General features: G+C 41.2%; 1 protein-coding gene across 2 annotated transcripts in view; it reads right to left on the bottom strand.

Annotated features, from left to right (window-relative positions):
• The window catches only part of LOC127628988 (sodium/potassium-transporting ATPase subunit beta-1-interacting protein 3-like), a 96,841-nt gene extending 78,845 nt beyond the window's left edge, over nucleotides 1-17,996 (bottom strand). For both annotated transcript variants that reach the window (XM_052105995.1, XM_052105996.1), the window contains exon 1: nucleotides 17,607-17,996. In XM_052105995.1, the coding sequence (XP_051961955.1) occupies nucleotides 17,607-17,660 (54 nt within the window). In that variant the 5' untranslated portion in view covers nucleotides 17,661-17,996. The remainder of the gene's footprint in view (nucleotides 1-17,606) is intronic.
• Between the last annotated feature and the right edge of the window lie 4,006 nt (nucleotides 17,997-22,002).

Here is a 22,002-nt window from a genome sequence, read left to right as displayed (position 1 = left end):
TGCTGAGAATAAACTCAAAGCACTTACCTTGCTCCGCGCATACGGCAGGGGGCGGGTTCGTGACTGAGGAGGAGGGCTGATGTTGGCGTCCTCTGGACTCGTCTGAACTGGCCGGCCGGGGAACAGTCATGGGGCTGAAGGCGGGGACACATAGTCAATGGAGCCGGGACTGTTGAGGCCTGAAAGCAGAGTGCCATGAGAACGGCATTTGCGGGCCAGGTGACCCCAGAGACAACAAGGAAATAGCTCTATAGAGTGTAAAGAATTTAACAAAAATTCTCCTCCCGGCCCTCCACCGGGGAACGGAGTGGTCTTACCAGCTCCAGAGCTAACATCTCGGTCTCTGGGTCTGTCATCTCAGGAGTGCCTGGGAGCCTTCTGGGTCCTCAAGGAAGGTAGGAAGGAAGGCGAGGCGCGTAGGAAGGAGGCGAGGCGCGGGGGGTGGCTGAAATGGCTCTCTCTCACTACAAGAGAAAGCAGAGATCGCAACGCTGCCGCGGTTATGTTCTCACACTGAAAACATAACCCATTGGAGAGAATGCTCATCCCGAGCTCGGACGGAAACAAGCAAGCGTGCCGGGGAGGCGGGGGGTTTCGAGGGGGTTCACCCGGCGAAACGGAGCCCGTCACTGTCCCCAGATCGTTTTCATCGCCCGCGGCGCCTGCCTCAATCCCGTAGGAAGGAGGCGAGGCGCGGGGGGCGGCTGAAGCGGCTTTTTCTCACTACAAGAAAAAGCCTACGACCGCAATGCTGTCATGGCTATGTTCTCGTACTGAAAACATAGACCATTCATAAAAACGCTGCCTGTGTGTGATCGCAACCCAGGAATGCAAGGCAGTTTTTCTGGCCGTCAGAGGTGGGGAGAATCAACGCATCCAGAAACTACACAGAGGCGGAAAATCGTCTTTAAAAAGACGCGTCCTGAGAGGGATGTTCAACGCCGCTGTGTTTTGCTCTTTTAGAGCGAAATTCACTCTTTTAGAATAACTCTTTCGAGTTGTCTGCGCTGTCGAAGCGCCCAGGGGCAAGAATGCACAGCCGTGCACGAATGAGAAAGCCGCTGTTATGCGCCGTCAGATCCAACAGCATGCAGAGCGTCAGAGGATTAAACAGGAACTTGGTGTGTAACTCGCAGCAGACTGCATGCACGACCATCGGCTCCAAAGAAATTTTCTGAATGAACTCCCGTATTTGCGCCGCTTAAATACCCGTATGTCCGGGGGCGGGACATGCAAATACTGGTTGCCAACTCTCATTGGCCTTTTTTCATAGTCCAGAGGTGAATATCGGCGCTCAAGAGAGACCCCTAGTGTCGCTTCTCTGACACAACGTGGAGAGAGCGACAGAAGGGGAAAGGTATAGTTTTGTCAGATTTCTGTGCATAACCTCAGATGAAATGCTGCATGCTCCCATGCTTCACACTGCCAGGTTAGAGGTTGTGTTTGAAAATACTGTTATATTTTGCTCTAGCAATTTCCCTTAATGACAAATTTTAACAAAACTTTAAATATTGATTTTTTTGTGTGAAAAGCACATGCCAGTAAATGCAACCCAACAACTTTTCTGTAATTTACCTGGTTTCATGTGTGGAAGGGGCTGAGATAGGCTACCAAGATGGACCATGAGGGGGGCCCTTGGGATTGCTATAGCCCCAGGGCCCTGTGTGTTCTTAATCCGGGCCTGATATTTTTTGGGATTACTTTATCTTTGAAGGATCCATGTTACTTGGGCTATATCCACAGCAATCCATTATTGTTTGAAAACACATTGGTTTTGCCACATTTTGCCTCTTATCCACACAGTAATGGCATTTTCCTCAACTAAAAGTGGAGACTTTTGCAAACAATCTTTATTACAGCCTACTTTGGAAAATGTTGATTTCGAACGAAAATGGATGTGTGGTAATGGCATTAGAATTTATCGAAAAGATTGAGTCAGAACACATTGAAAACATCTATGGCACTCTTTGTTGTGTACGTAGGCAGCTCACTAGGTTTTGGATCAGACCATGTATCTGTGTCTCCTGTAAGTACAAAAACGAGACATTAGGAGTCCTCTTAAAAAGTGAATGTGTGTTCTTTCTGTTGTTCTTTGATATGGAAGAAGAATAAACCAAATAATGTAGAGCTTGTTTCTTCCCCCATGGGTTCACTCTCTCCATTTCTCTTTTTCTCTTTAGACTAAAGTATTATATGTTCAGAGTCAACTTCCCCCTCAGTACTATTGATCAGCCTCTAGGTGAACAACTTGCCTGCTGTTGCACTCAATACCAGGGGCTTCAGTTTTTCAGAGAGCAGTCAATAATCACAGTAAAAGCATCATTCAACCATACTCTGAGGCATCTTGTTGTGACTCAGCAAACAGGTGATCGGGGTCAGTTGACAGGACTGTGTAATGATTCAAAATTACAAAATGCTCAAGCTAAACCTGAATGAAAACACCACACTGTAGTTTTTGAGATGTCAGAATAACTTTCAACTACCTACTGATACCTTCTCTCAATTGGTGCTTTAGTATCATGGTTTCCATTCAGCTGGGGGGTTTGACTTGCACTGCGACCTTGCCACTGGTGCTTCCGACTCCCGGAGCAAACTCATCATCTCAAACTTGATGACCCAGTTGATCACCATGTTGTTAGTGGGGTGGCTTCTACAGTGCCACCCTAGGTGGCTGCCTAGTTTGCCTATGCCTAGAAATGGCCCTGAACTCAAGCGTGTCTTGAACATGCTGTTAGATGACTTTACGATCTTTACAGTCCTGTTTGTCCAATTTTCACTGTCAGAGGTCTGATCAGTTTGCCACAGTCTATGTACATCAGACCAACTTCAGGAATTGAGAGATTGAAAAAGAGGCCTTCTTCAACACAAAACATTTAATCAGTTACTTCATTCTAATGCACTCAATGGGACGTGAGTGAGTTGGAATATGTAGGTAAAGGTTAGACGTTGAGGAGATTATCTGGTTGTTTGTCTGCTGATGGGGTGTTGATACAGCAGTTATTCATCACCCTGTAGCTTAAGACTTGTTGCCCACTGAAGTTAAGCAAGGTTGAGCCTGGTGAGTACCTGAATGGGAGACCTCCTGAGGAAAACTAAGGTTTTTGCTGGCAGAGGTATAAGGAAGGCCAGCAGGGGGTGCTCACCCTGCAGCCTATGTGGGTCCAAATGCCCCAGTATTATGACGGTGACACTATACTGTAAGAAGGCACCATCCTTCGGATGAGACATTGAACTGAGATCCTGACTCTCTGTGGGGATTCAAAATCTCAGGCCACATCTCAAAAAGAGTAGAGGTGTAACCCTGGTGTCCTGGTCAAATTCCCCCATTGGCCCTTCTCAATCATCCCATCCTGGCCATCACCCAATCATGGCCATAATTATCCATCCATAATTGGCTCTATAACTCTGCTCTCTCCTCATCACCAATAGCTGGTGTGTGGTGAGTGTACTGGTGCACTTTGGCTGCCATTGCATCATCCAGGTGGATGCTGCACGCTGGTGGTGGTTGTGGAGAGTCCCCTGTTCACTGTGTAATGTGCTCTGCGTGTAGTGAAAAGTGCTATATAAATGTAACATTTATTAATGTTTTTGAATATTCATGTACTCTGAAACTGACCCAATTCTGCCAAATTACTTTTGTAAGTAATGTTAAGTGTGTTGCGCAAGCAAGATGTGGGTTCTGGTCCTATGGAAACCAAAGTAACCACATTCACATAAACAATGGTGTGCCACTCTGTGGACATTTCATCCAGAAACTGGAGCTCACACGTTTAACAACACAACTTTGACTGCTGGGGGAAGTGATTTAAATTTCGGATATTTCAGTAATCACAGTGTGATCAGTCTGGCCCCAATGAAACCTGGAAGTCACGTTCACATAAATAATGGAACATGTGACAAGGACGCATTTAACTTTAAAATGTGTACACTGAACATGCACGTGTGCTCATGGTAATGGGGATATGTGCCTGAATGTCAATGGTTCAAAATTCCACCAAAATACCCATCTTGGTGAGGTATTCATATAAACACAGTCAGTTTAATGTAAACAGTGGGGAAACAAAGCAGATTTGTATCAAAATGTCAGACTTGAAGTGCAACCTAATGATAGACCTGCTGCTGTCCAGAATGTCGTTAATATTAATTAAACAACCATAACAAGAAAATGAGAAATTCACACACTGCTCTTGGCTGGATATATTTAGTAGCTTTAAAAGTATTCATGTATTATAATCATACAGTGAAGACCAGTAGAATTTTATTTCACTTCTCATTTACTGTTTACCTAATACTTGTTACTGTTTTTAGAAAATGTTTAAAGCTGTTAAAAAAGCTGTTTTCTTAATTTTAATTTAGCTATTTTTGTTTCACGGAAGAGTTGATTGCATAGGTATACTATTAGGTTGGGTAACTGTCTAAATTTAGAAAAAATACAACAGAAACATTAACATGTTACTTCAGCATGTAACTAATACTTCAATGTCCTTTTTTCTCTCGAACAATTAACCTTTTTACGCGGACAAGTAAATTACCAATTTACTTGGCAATGCACGTGACAATGTTTCATGCAGAGCCCTGATAAAATGTTCAAAGTGTAGACCAGACAAGTTCTTCCACACCAGACTCAATAAACCATTACTTTATGGACCTCAATTTGTGCGCAGACGCATGGTCATGCTGGAAGAGAAAATGCCCTCACCAAATTGTTGCCACAAAGTAGGAAACACAAAATTCTCTATAATGTCACTGTATGCCAAAGCATTAAGGTTTGTGTTCATTGAAATTAAAGGGGTCATGATGTGCCTTTTTTATTTTTTTATACATTTCTTGAGGTTCAATTATAATATCAATTTTGCCAACAAAAAAAAAAAAAACAATCCTGTGCAGGCTAAGGAGTTGATAAGATAAAGAAGGCATTGATGTGTTGTGTGGAGGCGGTCAGATGCAAATGTATACCACAGTGTGACATCACAATGTGGAGGAAGTAGGGAATGAGTCATTTTGGCAGCTTGGTTTCAACAAATGCTCTTTTGGCAATGAGGAGGAATTTTTTAGGACCTATTTATTATATGTTAAAAGATCAAGGAAAATTACCACTATAAGGGGCCTGGCCAAACCCCATTACTTAGAAAAGGTGTCCACACAATTTTTGCCACATAATGTAGCTCACAAGGTAGTAGAAAATAACTATAGATTCATAGAGAAATATCATTAATCTCAATTGTTCTGTGGCTCTCATAACTGTGAGAGATAGTATGACTACATTCTCTTAGTCAAGAGCAGCTGCAGTCTTCCCCTCAGCTGGATCCCTCATCTGGCCTGTTCTCCATCATTCCTCATCAGACAGTTGTGTATGCTTATGATCCCATTTCCATCATTGGTGTAAATTGGGTCTCTCTCTTTTTCTACAGTCTCATTCATATGCTTGTCTGGCTGTGGGATGCACACATTTGATGTTGGTTTGAAAGGATGGATCATAAAAAGCAAATAAGCTGATAAACAGAGCCATGCGTCTCTTCCGCCATTTGTCTGGAACACAGTGGTGGCTGTCAAGTCTGTTTCTATCTTCCCTAGCTGTAGTGAAACAACAACAGGGCCAAATTAACCTTTACAGGAGGGCAAAACTTTTCATTAACATAACCAGTGAACCCTTGTAGCCTTTGTAATGGCACCTCCCAAGCAAACTAAACCACAAATGACCATGTCCCCTCCTGTTTTCTACCCTCCCACGACAGTCTCTAACTTTGTGGAGTCGGCTCGTCCACATTTCCGCAGCTTCTCTTTTCCATAGGGTGCACTGTTTGTTTAGATAATCTTGCTGTCAGTGAGGGGTTAAGAGTGAAAATACATGACATGTCAAATGTACTTCTCTAGATAGACAAAGGGGGGGAGGGAGGCTTTATTCAATGTGTGCGTGTGTGTTAAAAGAATGTTAAGGCTTCAGTACTAGTTAAGCTCTGATGCTGTCGATTATCACTCAATTCTGAATGGTCGATGGCGCCATCAAGAGATCTGATGTTGCTCAGTAACAACCGCACATCCATGTGTCAGACCGCTCATCCGGGTATTCATTTCTGCTTCTCGGATCATTGTGTGAGCATTCTGTAAGCTAATAAAATAACTTCAACTCAAATCAATGTTTCATGTGCAACACCAGCAGAACTTCTACCCAAACCGGAGGTTTAATTCACCTGTTCAGTAATTTACTACTTCTCACATAATTTCAGTGCAAATCAATGTTTCATGTCCATTTATTCATTTACTTGGCAAGTCTTATAATTTGATGGATAATGAGGAGTGCTACAATAATTTTCACAAAATAAACACTAACAGAAAAGAACAGGTTGGTTTCAGCTGTTCAGCTATTTTTTTTCTTCACACATAATTCCATAATTTCAATGCAAATTAATATTTTATGTTCATGTATTTGTTTATTTATTTCTTTTGTTAGTAACCGTGTAATAAGTGTGATAATGTACAGTCAGCCTCTTTGCGTCGGAGTCCTGGGCTGAGTTTCCCGAAACCTTCTTAACGCTACGTCGTTCTTAAGTTACACCTTAAGCTGTACCTTATCGTTAATACGTGTTTCCCGAAACGTTCTTAGTTAAGTATACCTTCTGTAAGTCATACGTTCGGAAGGTTGGTCTGGAGCACTCTTAGCTATACCTTATCACTGTTGGCAGTTCACTCCGCTAGTGGGCACCACTGCAAAAAGCTTCTTTACATCTTAGTCTATACGAATATTATTTTAAATTGAATACACCCAGTGTTCAATTAGGCTAATTCAAGTGTTTTCATGCAAATAATAAAATTGTCATCACACTGATTGTTGTTAGCTTTTTAAATATATTATCCAAAGGTACATCAGCTGGCAAACCATTCGAAAGTAAAGGCTTATTCGTCTATTTAAAGAGAATGACTGTGGTGGGGAATTTGGTCAAACTATTGCAGCGATACAGCGAATAGTTGTGCTAAATCAAAGACGGCGCCGTTCGCGATGCCATTTAGTGTATGTGCACTATTATATTCGCGAAAACTTTAGTCCCCTGGCTACCATGTCAGAAGATACAATTCAAAAGAAATTTCGCCTGCCACGACAGCAAATTCAGCAGCTTTTAGATCTTATTAGTCCGGATGTGTCAAGACAAACTCGACGAAACCACCCCCTCAGTCCCGAAATTCAGCTGCTTGTGGCTCTCCGTTTTTATGCAGTGGGGAGTTTTCTGGAGGTGGTTGGGGATGGATATGGACTGAGTAGCCTAAGACCTCGGTGTGGCGGTGCGTTCGTTCAGTCACAAACATCCTGCTCCGTCATGCCACAGATTATATCCGCATGCCTTCCGCCAGGCACGAAGTGATGGAGGCGCATCAAAGCTTCCATGCCATTGCCGGTATACCACAAATAATAGGGCTTGTCAACGTGACACTTATCCCCATAGCCAACCCATCAGCGCTCAACCAGGCCTTCATCTGTCGTAAGGGCTTCGCGGCCATCAATGTCCAGGTGGTGGTGGACCACAGGGGGATGTCAGACGTGGTGGCAAAGTGGCCTGGTAGCGCACACGACAGCTTTGTATGGGCCAATTCAGTAGTGGGTATGACACGTTTGAGCACGAGGTTGTGCGTTCGCGCACTCTTTCCGAAATTATATAAAATATCCAGGGTTTAATTTAGTTTGCAATTTGTAATTTTTTATTTTTATAATATCCCATGAGTCCAAATAAATGCAATTTCCACTATTTCTGAAGTGCTTCTTTTAAAAAGAACACCGTTTTCTCACATAACGCAGTGAAGCAGCCCCTGCACGAGAGAATAATTGATTCTCGAGCCATCGATATCAACAAATTCAGCACCATCGCCACGGACAGCACCGGGTAACGTCGCACGTAAGAAGGTATATCTTAAGCGGCTTCCTAAGGCATGGTTCGAGGAACACACCTAGAAATGGTATACCTTCAGTTAAGTTATACCTTAAGAGTCTTCGTAGCGCGCTAAGAGACAACGTTATCGGGAAACTCAGGCCTGGTCATTCTGTCAGTGTTTATTTTGTGACAACAACCAGCTGACTGTACATAATCACTTACAGACAATCCAGAAAGTATTCACAGCGCTTCACTTTTTCCACATTTTGTGGTTACAGCCTTATTCCAATATGTATTAAATTCATTATTTTCCTAAAAATTCTACAAACAATACCCCATAATGACAACGTGAAAGAGGTTTGTTTGAAATCTTTGCAAATGTATTAAAAATTTGAAACGAAAAACAATCACATGTACATAAGTATTCACAGCCTTTGCCATGACACTCAAAATTGAGCTCAGGTGCTTCCTGTTTCCACTGATCATCCTTGAGATGTTTCTACAACTTGATTGGAGTCCACCTGTGGTAAATTCAGTTGATTGGACATTATTTGGAAATGCACACACCTGTCTATATAAGGTCCCACAGTTAACAGTGCATGAAGTTTTGAACCACCAGGCACTGCTCATCATCTGGCCAATACCATCCCTACAGTGAAGCATGGTGGTGGCAGCATCATGCGGTGGGGATGTTTTTCAGCGGCAGGAACTGGGAAACTAGTCAGGATCGAGGAAAAGATGAATGCAGCAATGTACAGAGACATCCTTGATGAAAACCTGCTCCAGAGCGCTCTGGACCTCAGACTGGGGCAAAGGTTAATCTTCCAACAGTACAACGACCCTAAGCACACAGCCAAGATAACAAAGGAGTGGCTACGGGACAACTCTGTGAATGTCCTTGAGTGGCCCAGCCAGAGCCCAGACTTGAACCGGATTGAACATCTCTGGAGAGATCTGAAAATGGCTGTGCACCGACGCTCTCCATCCAACCTGATGGAGCTTGAGAGGTCCTGCAAAGAAGAATGGGAGAAACTGCCCAAAAATATGTGTGCCAAGCTTGTAGCATCATACACAAAAAGACTTGAGGCTGTAATTGGTGCCAAAGGTGCTTCAACAAAGTATTGAACAAAGGCAGTGAATACTTATGTACATGTGATTTTTGTTTTGTTTTTTATTTTTAATAAATTTGCAAAGATTTCAAACAAACTTCTTTCACATTGTCATTATGGGGTATTGTTTGTAGAATTTTGAGGAAAATAATGAAGTGCTGTGAATACTTTCCGGATGCACTGTACTAACCTTGTCTGTGTGAGTTTGTCCAAATTTTCAACTTCTTTCATTACCATGTAAAGCTGGTTAATCTGGAAACTTTGCATAATACTGTAGGTACAATTTTACCAGAAAATAACTGTTTATATGGAGAAAGGTCCTGCTACAGGAATTACATAGGTAATTTCTAACCAAAAAATGTTCACCTAGAACAGTTCCCACTACTAAAAGGACAATTTATACAAGTTTACAGCTCAAATAACACACATTTTTGTACAGAAGACAATGTTTTTTAACAAAAAAAGAAACAAGTTGCACATTTAAGCCTTTTATCGCTCCTTGCAACTCTTGCACCAAGACTTTCATTCAAAGTGCATTATAGTAAACATCTTTTTACAATAATGTAATAAACAGCATGCTACAGATGCGGTCAATAAATCCTAAAGGAATTAAAGTAAAATAAGCTTAATCAACTGCATTTGAGGCTTAAACCACAAACATGTATTGTTTTTACAGTAAGGCACTTACAATGAAAGTGAATGGGTCAGTCCATAAACATTAAAATACACACTGTCACCAAAGTAAAGCCACAAGATAGAAACATTATACATGTTAACATGATTTTAGCATGATAAAAATTGTTTACTAACCTTGTCTGTGTAGAGTTATATCTAATAGTAAACTTTGTTGTCATGACGACATACTGGTAGTAAACCCTATAATCGGGGAAACACTGTAACATTGGAAAATCCCTCATTTTATCACAAATTTTATCATGTTAACACATAATTTTTACATCTTGTGGGCTATGCTTTTGAAACAGTTTTAACTTCCATTGTAACTCACTGTAACGTTTTCACTTTTTTTTTAATAAACAAAGGACGAGTCAAAATATTTGTTTATGGTAATCAGCATTTTGACACAAAAGCTGTTGTTTGATCTTAACTTGTCCTAAACTTTGAACATTCCTTTAATGTGAAAGTAAGGAAGGGAAAAATGTGCATGTGTCACATTGTATGTGATATCTATTCAAGCATTCCGACTTTGATTTGACGTGTGTGTGTGTGATCATGGGTCAAGAAGCAGAGTCTATCCTCATCTTGAGCTCATTATGGTAGCTCCCATGAGCCTCGCTACTTTTCCATAAAGAGGTCAAAGACACAACCATCTATTACCCAGAGTCCTTCATCAATCACTTTCACTGTTCAGCAGCTGTCACACAAACCATTAAGTTACACATCTATCTCTCTAATGCTATTCTTCTTTAGTCACCAATGCACGAGTAGAACTCCGTTTCTCACCATCTCTAAAGATTATTCCTCCTTTGCTTGCTCACTTCAGAGCTCTTCAGCATTATTTGTTCAAGTTTGTTCTTTAAGAGAGAGATATTCCAGTGATTTATTGTATTATTGTTTTGTGTATGCATCCACTTTCATAAATACAGTATTCTCCACCACAGGCATCTAGCCTATGATACTAAACATAGTACTTGCCTTAAAGTCATTTTTTTCTTCAGACAAGACCAGTGGATGTCAAGCTCCGAGGTAAAAAAAAAAGAAAACATCATAAAATTAGTGCATGTCACTTGTGTGCCATATTTCAAGTTTCAGATTTTACAGATTAATCGGTGCAATAACTGCTTTTTGGAACTATCGTTTGTCTGCAAAAATACTAATCAATAAACCTCATCTGGCAAAATATATACATACAAATCACTTAATCTGGTGAATATTAAGGCTATAAAAAGCTTAATTTGGTAAATTCTTACATATGGAGCATTGTAATGGAGCCAAGTATCTGTCATTTCAAAATAAGAATCCCCTGGTATGTTCGGGGCTTGCCTACAGTAAAAAGTCCCATGTTAAGCATCCAATGTTTTTTCTTTCTGGTTATTATTGGGAATTTATTTGCGCAATAAACCGCTTCTGAGATTTTATTTATTATGGACACTTGTAGCCTCTATGTGTGTACTTAACACAGTAAGGAAAAACACATTTTGTTTTTTATCATTCTATAAATTGATTTTAAAACTATCAGCTGATTAATATATTTTATGCCTTTTCTACCACCTTAGCTATCGGTCAACCTCTTATTTCAAGTCTTCTGAAATCAGACAGTAGCTATCTAACCCCTTCACTGTAGCTCTTAAATTTTATTTGGCAACCTCAATATGGCAGCGGACACGCTGTTGGGACAAGGTACGCTCAGCGGAGAGTGGAGGCTTCACCCCCAGTCGGTCCAGCTGGTTTGGGAACAGTTCGGCAAAGCACGGGTAGACCTGTTTGCTTCCCAAGAGACCTCCCACTGCCCGCTCTGTTACTCCCTAACGGGTACCTCCCTCGGGACAGATGCGCTGGCACACAGATGGCCCTAGGGGCTGCGCAAGTATGCATTTCCCCCAGTGAGCCTATTTGCACGGGTGCTGGGTCAGGGAGGACGAGGAACAAGTCATTATGGTGGCCCCCTACTGGCCCACTCGGACATGGTTCTCGGCTCTCGTGCTCCTCGCGACAGCCCCTACCTGGCAAATTCCCCTGAGGAAGGACCTTCTTTCTCAGGGACGGGGCACCCTCTGGCATCCACGCCCAGACCTCTGGAACCTCCACGTCTGGTCCCTGGATGGGAATGCGGAAAATCTAAGTGGCCTACCACCTGCCGTCGTAGACACGATCAACCAAGCCAGAGGCCTCTCTCCACAGTCTCCCTCTACCAGGCAACTTTACGCCCTGAAGTGGCGCTTGTTTGCGAATTGGTGCTCTTCCCAGTCTGAAGACCCGCAGAGGTGCGCAGTCAGGTCGGTGCTCTCATTTCTGCAGGAGAGGTTGGAGGGGAGGCTGTCCCCCTCCACCTTGAAGGTGTATGTAGCCACTATCGCGGCCCACCACGATGCAGTGGACGTCAAGTCCATGGGTAAGCACGGCTTGATTAAAAGGTTCCTTAAGAGGCACCCGGAGGTCGAACCCTCCCCGGCCAAGCCTGTTCCCCTCCTGGGATCTCTCAGTGGTCATCAAGGGCCTCCAGATACCCACCATCGAGCCGCTAGAAACAGTCAAGCTCAAGGCCCTCTCCCTGAAGATGGTCCTCCTGATCACGCTCGCTTCCATCAAGAGGTTTGGGGACCTGCAAGCATTCTCTGTCAGCAACACTTGCCTGGAGTTCGGTCTGGCCGACACTTGCCTGGAGTTCGGTCTGGCAGACACTCACCAGGAAGTGACCAGGACGTGAACCTGAAAGCGCTGCCCCGGGAAGAGGCAGACCCAGCCCTTTCGTTGCTGTGTCCAGTACATGCCCTGTTTAATTATGTGGGCCACACGCAGAGCTTTAGACGTTCTGAGCAGCTCTTTGTCTGCTTTGGTGGACAGTGGAAAGGGTACGCTGTCTCCAAACAGAGACTTTCCCACCGCAACACTCCCAAAAACAACTTCTTTATGGCCAGATTTAGTTCGAAATGACATCACACCTATTTGTTCTTCAATTTCAATGAAGTAAATTGTGCATTCAGTATGAGGAATTGTAATAGTGAATAGTCATATTCATGCCATGCTCTCTCTGGCATCTGTGGGAACAGCAATGACTGTCAACAAGTTTGGTAAACTCTGTGACGTTGAGAAAATAAGTTCTTAAAGCAAGGCACAGAGCAGAACTACATCAAAGCCAAAGAATGTTTGTCCCCAAGAGTGCTTCAAATGAAAGGAAGCTCAGAGAAGGCAGAAGATCTGACAGTAGTTGCGTGTGTGTGTGTGGCGCGCAAACATGCATGTGGCCCAAGGTGTATTACATGACTGTCTGGAGGTGGCAGGTGTCAGCAGCTTTATTATTCCTCTTTCAGAGAGGATTCTTGGAATAATGGGTAGCACCTCTACTGAGCATTACAGACACAGAGCCACAGGATGTGACACATCTTGGGACTGTAGAAGAAAACACTACCAGTGTTAATTTTCGCATTTCACATTCACAAAAATGTATTTTAGTCATACTAAAATGGTGTATAATTTTAGTCAACAAAAATACTGTAGTAGGCCAAATTATTTTAGTTGACAATAATGTGTGGAGTAAAAAAAAACATGTAACTGCAGCAGACCAAAGTTTAACCACATATTCAAGTATTTTTATATATATATATATATATATATATATATAAACTAGTTATAATTATTTAAACATGTATTACTATAAAGATTAATTATGTTAATTAATATGTTTAATATGTATTATTAAACAACATGAGAAAACAATGACATAATGTATAATGAAATAATAACAAATAATTAATATAGTTATTAGCTACTTTTTTAGAAAATACTCTGTTGTGAAGTCCTCACATTTAGAGAATTTAGGAGATTAAGTGCAAGAATATGGCAGATTAACAACACAATTTAGGTGCATTCTGACTAGTGCTTAAAACAGTTTATCGTCTTTTTTGTCTTATCTTTGATATCGTTGACAAGCGATAAATCCTTCATCAACAAGCATTTTCATTGGTCATTTTGTTGATAAGATTAACACTGGCTGCTACCTCACACACTGCTGGAAAACAAGCTAAAACCATTCTATGTCAGTTAAGTGGTCTTAGTCAGTCTCCCTGCCTGGTCGGTCTGGTCTGTTGGCTGGTTTTACAGGTGTTTTGGGCACTTTACAGCAGGTCAGGCTGGGAGAATAGCTTAAATGATTAAAACTGGCAAACCTTCTTCAGCATCTTTTTCAGCTGATCAGCAGCATTCACAGACCGCATCCAAATTCCTGTACTTTTAGAGAATGTTCTGAATCAGAGGAAGAACTTACATCTTGACCGTTGATGAAGTATGTCATGTAAATAGGGTGGTGACCATGAGTAACAACTTTCTTGGTATGTTAACTTACACATGAAAAAAAATACCTGGCTCAGAGCTCTTTACCATTTTTTTTTTAATTCAACTTTTTAAAATGTGTCTGCATGCTTCAGAATCTCAGCAGATGCAGGTTATCCAGGTTTTGTTGGCCTATACTGTATGATGACTACTGAGTATTCAGATATCCTATACACTTGACATCCTGTTATGGCATACTGTGTAGCAGGGAAGTGTGCTATAGTGTATGCTTTAATAACATGCAATCAGTCTTGTGCACACAGCAGATGTTTGCCGTAGCAGTACAATGCCCATTTAGCCTACATTGTTGTGCGGTTGTTGGGGCTGGGATTGTAGATGGGGCAGGTTAACTCTGAAAGAATGAAAAGAGAGCAGCTGCAAACTTTTCTTATGGAAATGAGAACACCAGCCACTAACGGCTGAATCACAATGGCAGAATTTTGAGTCAACGTAGCATTTCACTGATAAACAAAACCTCTATGAAACACTTAAGCTGGGTATCCGATGAACCAAGACAGACTGCAATAAAGATAAAGCGACAACTACAGTATGATAGCTTCTTGGAGAAATGCATATCTCTCTCTTTGACAGGATCATGGGTAGACCTAACTAATGACTGACCACTGAAAGCTCCTGCCAACTCTATCTAGAGTGCAACTAGATCAATTTAGTAGATCTGGGAAGTGGGAATTGCCACAGACCTCCCGGTTCAATATTACAATTATATTTCCTAGCCGATTCAATATGTATTGCAATATTGCAATTCTGTAAGTATTGTAATTTGATGTTTTGATATAAAAAAATCAATTAAAAGTAATTTTTGTCAGAAAGATTTGTCTACTGAAGAACAGTTGTGTCTGAAATGACAATTGTTTTCACTCTGTAATATATAATTTGTAGGTAAAGGGTAGGGAAGTGCAAAACTACCAATTTAAAACTACCAATCGACCAGTCATTGCGTTGTCTGAGCTAGACGACCATAAGGAACCCATGTATGAGGAAGCTGCGTTATGTCCATTTGTATTAAATAGAAATATATACATATATCATTAAACTTTAACTAATTTTGTTATTTTAGAATATACAATATAACATATATTACCATAAGCTATCACTATTATCATAATGATAATTTTGCAACATACAAATGGAGGCTAAAGAGTAAATTTGTTCAAGAACCATTTCTGGGGTGTTATGACACACATGGCATATCACCTGTAATCTCAGTGTCATTACATGTTACTTACATATGCATACTAAGATAATCTGAGATCCTATTCAGCGTTCTCATAGACAACACTATTCTTACAAACTGCTCCCAGATGACTGACTGAGACACGATCGATCTGCTGAAATTCTGAACAAAAAAGCAAATCAGACACACACATGGGATCTTTCATCTGTTCTTCAAAATATAATCAGGTGAGTTTCCTCAAGCACGCGTCTTTGTGTCTAGAGACATTTGTTGTCGACAGTGGCAGGTAAACGTGCAAAATTACCAGCCACAGTGCGTGAATACTCTGGCTGTTAAATACTGCAGGGCGTGATGTAGTTTATTAGCATCCAACAGTTTATAAGCCTTTTTACAGCTAAACTTTATTTGAGCAGTGTCAGACAGAATCTGCAGAATGACTTATAACAAATTCTCTCCAAAACACCTCTCAAATTATCTTTTGAATTACACATAATAACAGGAGCATTGATCACAGCAGAGGATTTTGACATACGACGATGAACAAACGGCGCTTGACGGCTGCAGCAGCAGTGCATTAAAGAACTAAAGGTGAAGAATAAAATAGACAAAACTTCTCAAAGAGAAAACCTGTTAGTGTGGAAATCTGCACATATATAGCTTCCTGTATTTATCTATTACTAATTGTAGCATTAAGATAAAGACCTATATTTTTTATTTATATAAACAATTTATTTTACCAGGGAAACTATTTTTAAATCGTTTGGCTCAAGAACTGCAATTTGTAACACAATCGATTTTTCCCCCAGCCCTAAAATTTAGTGCAAAGTGACATGCAGCAAGATCTATAGGATCTACACAAGACAGGTAAAGTTAGACAAGACAAACTTTTGTGTTGGTTTAACAAACCCACACAGACAGAAAGTCAATCAGACCGAGCATTAATAATTGGTTTGCTTGGGTGTTTCAGTTGGTTGCTAGGCATTGCTATATAGTATTCTAGCTAGTAGTTATAGTGTAAACAGATCAATCTAGAAGTCATAGCAACAAAAAGTGAGAACTGTACTAAGGTCTCTAATAAGTTTGGTAGATGTAGCTTGAAAATTCTAGGAGGGGTAAACCCCACGTAGTCTTTGGTCAGACACGTGATGCTAATTTCACCATCAGCAGAGTGCTCGAACACTGAACACGTGCAGCTAGATTTTTCTAACAGTGTGTACTCTGAACATGCAGAATGCACATGCGGCTGGAGTTATTTACACTAATTAGTGGGTCCACAAGGTGGCAACACTCACAGTTGAGCAGTTGCTGTCAAAAAGAAGTGCTAGAAGATGATGTGATTGCCGCTAAACAGGAGAAGAAGCTGGAAACAACAACAGTAGACGTGCACATCAAGAACACATGTACGAGGAGGACAGAGACACCTGCATTTGTATAAATCAAGTCGAAAGGAATATAAAGACAGCTTTATGGGTCTAAACTCCTGAAGAGAAATAGTTCATAGTAGTTTTAGCGCCCTGTGTTTGTGCACAGTCAAATTATGTACAAGTTTGGTCTTGGTTTAGGGAGTTTTGGAAAAAACTATTGGCTTAACTATATTTTACAAAAACATTAGGGCTGTCGATTTAACTAGTTAATTCAGTGCAATTAATTATATTCAGTGCAATAAAATATATAAAAGTTTTTACAGACGTGTCCCTACTTCTAGTCAACACTTTCCGATATTTCTTAAAACTTTTGTGAAGATAAGGTAATATTTAAGTAAACCATTATCATGAAGTTTCTCTTGCTGTATTTCACCTGCTGTGTGAGTTCAAAAGGTTACTCTGTTTTATACCTTATATTTTCTGTTTCACAACCATGATGTCAACTCCATCACCACATTTTTGATATCAACATGTGTGCAATGCAAAATATGAATACAGTCATACAGTGATTAAATGAGGTGAATGCTATATTTGTTAATATGTATAATAAATATCTGACATGACACAAAAAAAAATGTCATATATGACTGAGCATTCTGATTATTGAAATAACAGAATATGCAGGAGGTCGCATTAGATTAACCCTAAATAATTCCTTGGCTGGCACATTAACTTTTATTATTATCTTGTAGGCTGTTTTGTCTCAGTACTCAAGAATCAGTACTCAGTTTGGTTGATTGATAGCCTAATCCTTTTTAGTGTAAGAATAGAAACTCTCATGCAACTGGCCATTAAAGTCTCTTTTACAACTCCATAGAGAGGGCGCCTCTTTGGGTCAATCACTTAAACATGTTTAAGATGAACTGAAGAAAGGGGTTTAAAACACACACTCAAACGGAAAGTTAGTAATATCACACTGTGTATCCATTACAACAGCGACACTGCAACACCAGCAAGGCAAAAAAGTAGAGCACATCTAAATGCAACATCAAAAAGAATACAAACTCACCATCTGAAACGTGCACAGAAATATAAGCGTGCACCGTCCGCTGCAGCACCCCATTGTGTTCGATCTTGATGATAATGTGATTACGAATGTGTGTTTATATCAGCAGAAAGTTCTAAACAAACACAAAGACGCGCGTCAGTCGCTGTCCGAGACAAAGCGCGTGCATTCCCATTCCCATTGTTTCCTCCAGCGCTCAATGAAGCACGCGTGGAAAGTGTGAAGCATAAGACACGAGCGGCGCGGCGCGAGTATGAGAATAAAGAAAGGCAGAAAACAGAAGGGGTAGACGGGGCTAGAGGGGAGGGTGTAGTAGTGTAGGGAGAGGGGGTGCTTAAATCGCGCTTTTGTAAATCGCAGTTCCCTTACACACACACACAACGTGCGAGTCCGTTCCTGTGTCCAGACGCGTTGTATTTCAATTGTTGTTCTATGTAAATATGCGCTGAACGGACGTGATTACCCGTTGCGTCATGTCTCGCTGTTTTTGTTTTGTTTTTTCAGCGTCCGTGTCAATTTAAAAAGAACTTAAATGGTTAAAAACGCGCTGTAGCTTTTTATTATTATTATTATTATTATTATTATTATTATTATTATTATTATTATTATTATTATTATTATTATTATTATCTTTCATGTTTTAGCTTAAAGGGTAACTAAACCCTAAACCAACTTTTTTTAGTTAATGATCTGTAAGAATGGGGCTTTATTAGTACTGGTCATTGATTCAAGTAATTTTTTTGACATTTGTGTATAAAGTGTTTTAATTCTACAATATATGGTGTAAAAACATCTGAGTGCTGCCCTCTTCAGGTTGAACGGTGGCTACTGCAGTTGAATTTTCCTATTGGCTGTTTGCGGTACTGTGACGTAGCGGTGACAGCTGACATAAGCAGGTTCCAGCTCACCACGCCCTTGGTACGAGCTACCACGCCCATGGCAGTATAAAAACCATCTCGTTTAGTCAAAACCACTGTAGCGAGTCAGGAGTTGGAATTGCGAGTATTGAAAGCGATCAGGATAGAGTATTTTAGCATCTATTTAGCATAGCATTTATATAGTTATTTAGATTATTTACGTGTAGCCTAGGTAGTTAATTAGCATATATTTTAGTGTAGTATTGTTAGAAGCATAGTTAGTTAGTAGCATAGTATTAGGTCAGTTAGGATAGCTTCAAGTTAGCGTAGATTATCTGTATTTAGTACAGTGGTCAGGATGGTATGTAGGTGTAATGTTGCTGGTTGCAACAGCACTGCTGGACTGTATTGCTTTCCATATAGACTTGGAAATTAGACGCCAGGGGTTGCACGTCCTTGTTCTGGAAGACCGCGAGTTCCTGCCTAGAGCTGTAGGAGTGTGCAAACTGCATTTTACGCAGGATTGCTTCTCCAACGCAATGGAGTTGGAAATGGGCTTCTCCAAACAGCTCGCGCTGAAAAGCGACGCAGTGCCAAACGCTGCTCCACCTGCATGGACTCGACCACCTCAGCGGCGTCTTGAGGTGAGTGATCATATATATTTGAATCACAATTTATGGTTAGGCTAAAGTTAATCCTCTGGGGCCGACAAACACGCGTTCGCGATGCGGGAGTGTTAAACGTATTGCACCCTTATACATTGTATTACGGTATTGACTACCTGTATAGTTTTATTTGGAGGTATATGATTTTGTACATGATGACGTTACGCTTTACGTCACATTCTTCTAAGTTGAGAGAACAGCTAACTGATGTTATGTTCAAGTGAAGCTTGCTAAATAAAAATCCTGCTAAAAGGATAAACATCACTGAACAGCGCTTCGTTTGTTTTTCCTGCACGCAGTGAAGGTGAATGCGCTTCGGATGCTCAACAGGGAGTTAAAACCGCAGTTTGAGCCAGCGGCTCGAATTGATATGGCTCGGCCCTGTGTCCACAGACAATTCACCCTCCTCCACTTCAGGTAAAGGTGGGGGAGAAAGGTCCTCGACTTCAAAAGACCGCTCCGTGGCAAAGCTACTTGCGTCACTCCAGTCACTCTCCATTTTAGAGTCTGACAGCAGCTGTCAATTAATCTGTCACTACGGGTCCCCCCGCTCATCCCCGCCCTCGGTTCGTCCCCTCTATCCCCGCTGGGGTCTGCCCACTTTTCGAGCATTTTTCAAATATTGCTAGTGGGTGGAGTCAGACTCTGACCAGGGGTTTAGTTACCCTTTAAGGACGTGTTATGTGAGAATGGCACCTTAGACAGCATATACACTCACCTAAAGGATTATTAGGAACACCTGTTCAATTTCTCAATTTCTGTTGCAATTATCTAATCAACCAGTCACATGGCAGTTGCTTCAATGCATTTAGGGGTGTGGTCCTGGTCAAGACAATCTCCTGAACTCCAAACTGAATGTCAGAATGGGAAAGAAAAGTGATTTAAGCAATTTTGAGCCTGGCATGGTTGTTGGTGCCAGACGGGCCGGTCTGAGTATTTCACAATCTGCTCAGTTACTGGGATTTTCACGCACAACCATTTCTAGGGTTTACAAAGAATGCAGTCCTGTGGGCGAAAATGCCTTGTTGATGCTAGAGGTCAGAGGAGAATGGGCCGACTGATTCAAGCTGATAGAAGAGCAACTTTGACTGAAATAACCACTCGTTACAACCGAGGTATGCAGCAAAGCATTTGTGAAGCCACAACACGCACAACCTTGAGGCGGATGGGCTACAACAGCAGAAGACCCCACCGGGTACCACTCATCTCCACTGCAAATAGGAAAAAGAGGCTACAATTTGCAAGAGCTCACCATAATTGGACAGTTGAAGACTGGAAAAATGTTGCCTGGTCTGATGAGTCTCGATTTCTGTTGAGACTTTCAGATGGTAGAGTCAGAATTTGGCGTAAACAGAATGAGAACATGGATCCATCATGCCTTGTTACCACTGTGCAGGCTGGTGGTGGTGGTGTAATGGTGTGGGGGATGTTTTCTTGGCACACTTTAGGCCCCTTAGTGCCAATTGGGCATCGTTTAAATGCCACGGCCTACCTGAGCATTGTTTCTGACCATGTCCATCCCTTTATGGCCACCATGTCCCCATCCTCTGATGGCTACTTCCAGCAGGATAATGCACCATGTCACAAAGTCGAATCATTTCAAATTGGTTTCTTGAACATGACAATGAGTTCACTGTACTAAAATGGCCCCCACAGTCACCAGGTCTCAACCCAATAGAGCATCTTTGGAACGGGAGCTTCGTGCCCTGGATGTGCATCCCACAAATCTCCATCAACTGCAAGATGCTATCCTATCAATATGGGCCAACATTTCTAAAGAATGCTTTCAGCACCTTGTTGAATCAATGCCACGTAGAATGAAGGCAGTTCTGAAGGCAAAAGGGGGTCAAACACAGTATTAGTATGGTGTATCTAATAATCCTTTAGGTGAGTGTATAGTGAGTCATGCTGAGTTCGGAATGGAATACTACCGATAATACTTTTACTCCTGCCATGTCTGTCTATGGCACAGAAAGTAAAAGTAGCCTAGTATGGTAGTATGCCATTCCGAACTCGGCCTCAGTCACTGTATATACACAATAAAAAAATAAAAAATAAAATGTTCAATTACTTTATTGGCACTACTACACAAAACAGATAATGACAAGACAAATAATAATAATAATAAAATAGTAACAAATAACAATAAAAAATATAATTAAAATAGGATGTAAAATAGGTAATGATTAAAATAAAGACATTATTAATATAAGAAAATAAAAATACTGTGAATGAAGTACATTAAGGCAGTAACTGGTTTCTGAGAGTGTGCATCTCACAAATGAATTTAGCTGCAACTGATGCATGATGGTCCTCCCCCAGTAACACCAGCATCTGATCTGTTTCTGCTGAACTGGAAAACTGTGGCATGAGGTTTGAGATTTTGTGGAGGTATTACTCTCTCACCTCTGTAAATTTCTCACAGTGAAGGAGAAAGTGTGTCTCTGTCTCGACCTCACCCGTGTCACAGTGAGCACAGACTCGTTCTTCCTTTGGAAGCCATGTTTGTCTGTGTCGGCCTTTTTCTATGACCAGACTGTGATCACTGAGCCTGTATTTGGTGAGGATCCGTCTCTGTTTTGGATCTCTTACAGTTTGGAGATATTCTGGCAATATTGTTTGTAAACACAATCATGCCAATAAAGTACTTTAAATTGAAATTGAATATTCTGCCAGATTATACTTTCTGTTTAGGTTCCGATGACATTCTAATTTGCTTTGGTTTTTACTTTCATTTTCCCAATGGTCCAAATATGAATTTGTGCTTTCTTGTATGATTTGGTTTATTCTGATTTGGTTTTGTTCAGCAGTGCTGGTCTGAAGCTGGTGTTTGTTAGTTGTTAGTGGGTTTGTGAGTTTCAGAGCCAGCTGACAAAG

This window comes from Xyrauchen texanus, chromosome 35 (assembly GCF_025860055.1).
Source record: "Xyrauchen texanus isolate HMW12.3.18 chromosome 35, RBS_HiC_50CHRs, whole genome shotgun sequence".
In the NCBI taxonomy this organism is placed as follows: Eukaryota; Metazoa; Chordata; class Actinopteri; order Cypriniformes; family Catostomidae; genus Xyrauchen; species Xyrauchen texanus.
The sequence above is the reverse complement of the archived record's forward strand: the minus strand, read 5'-3'. Positions and strand labels throughout refer to the sequence as shown.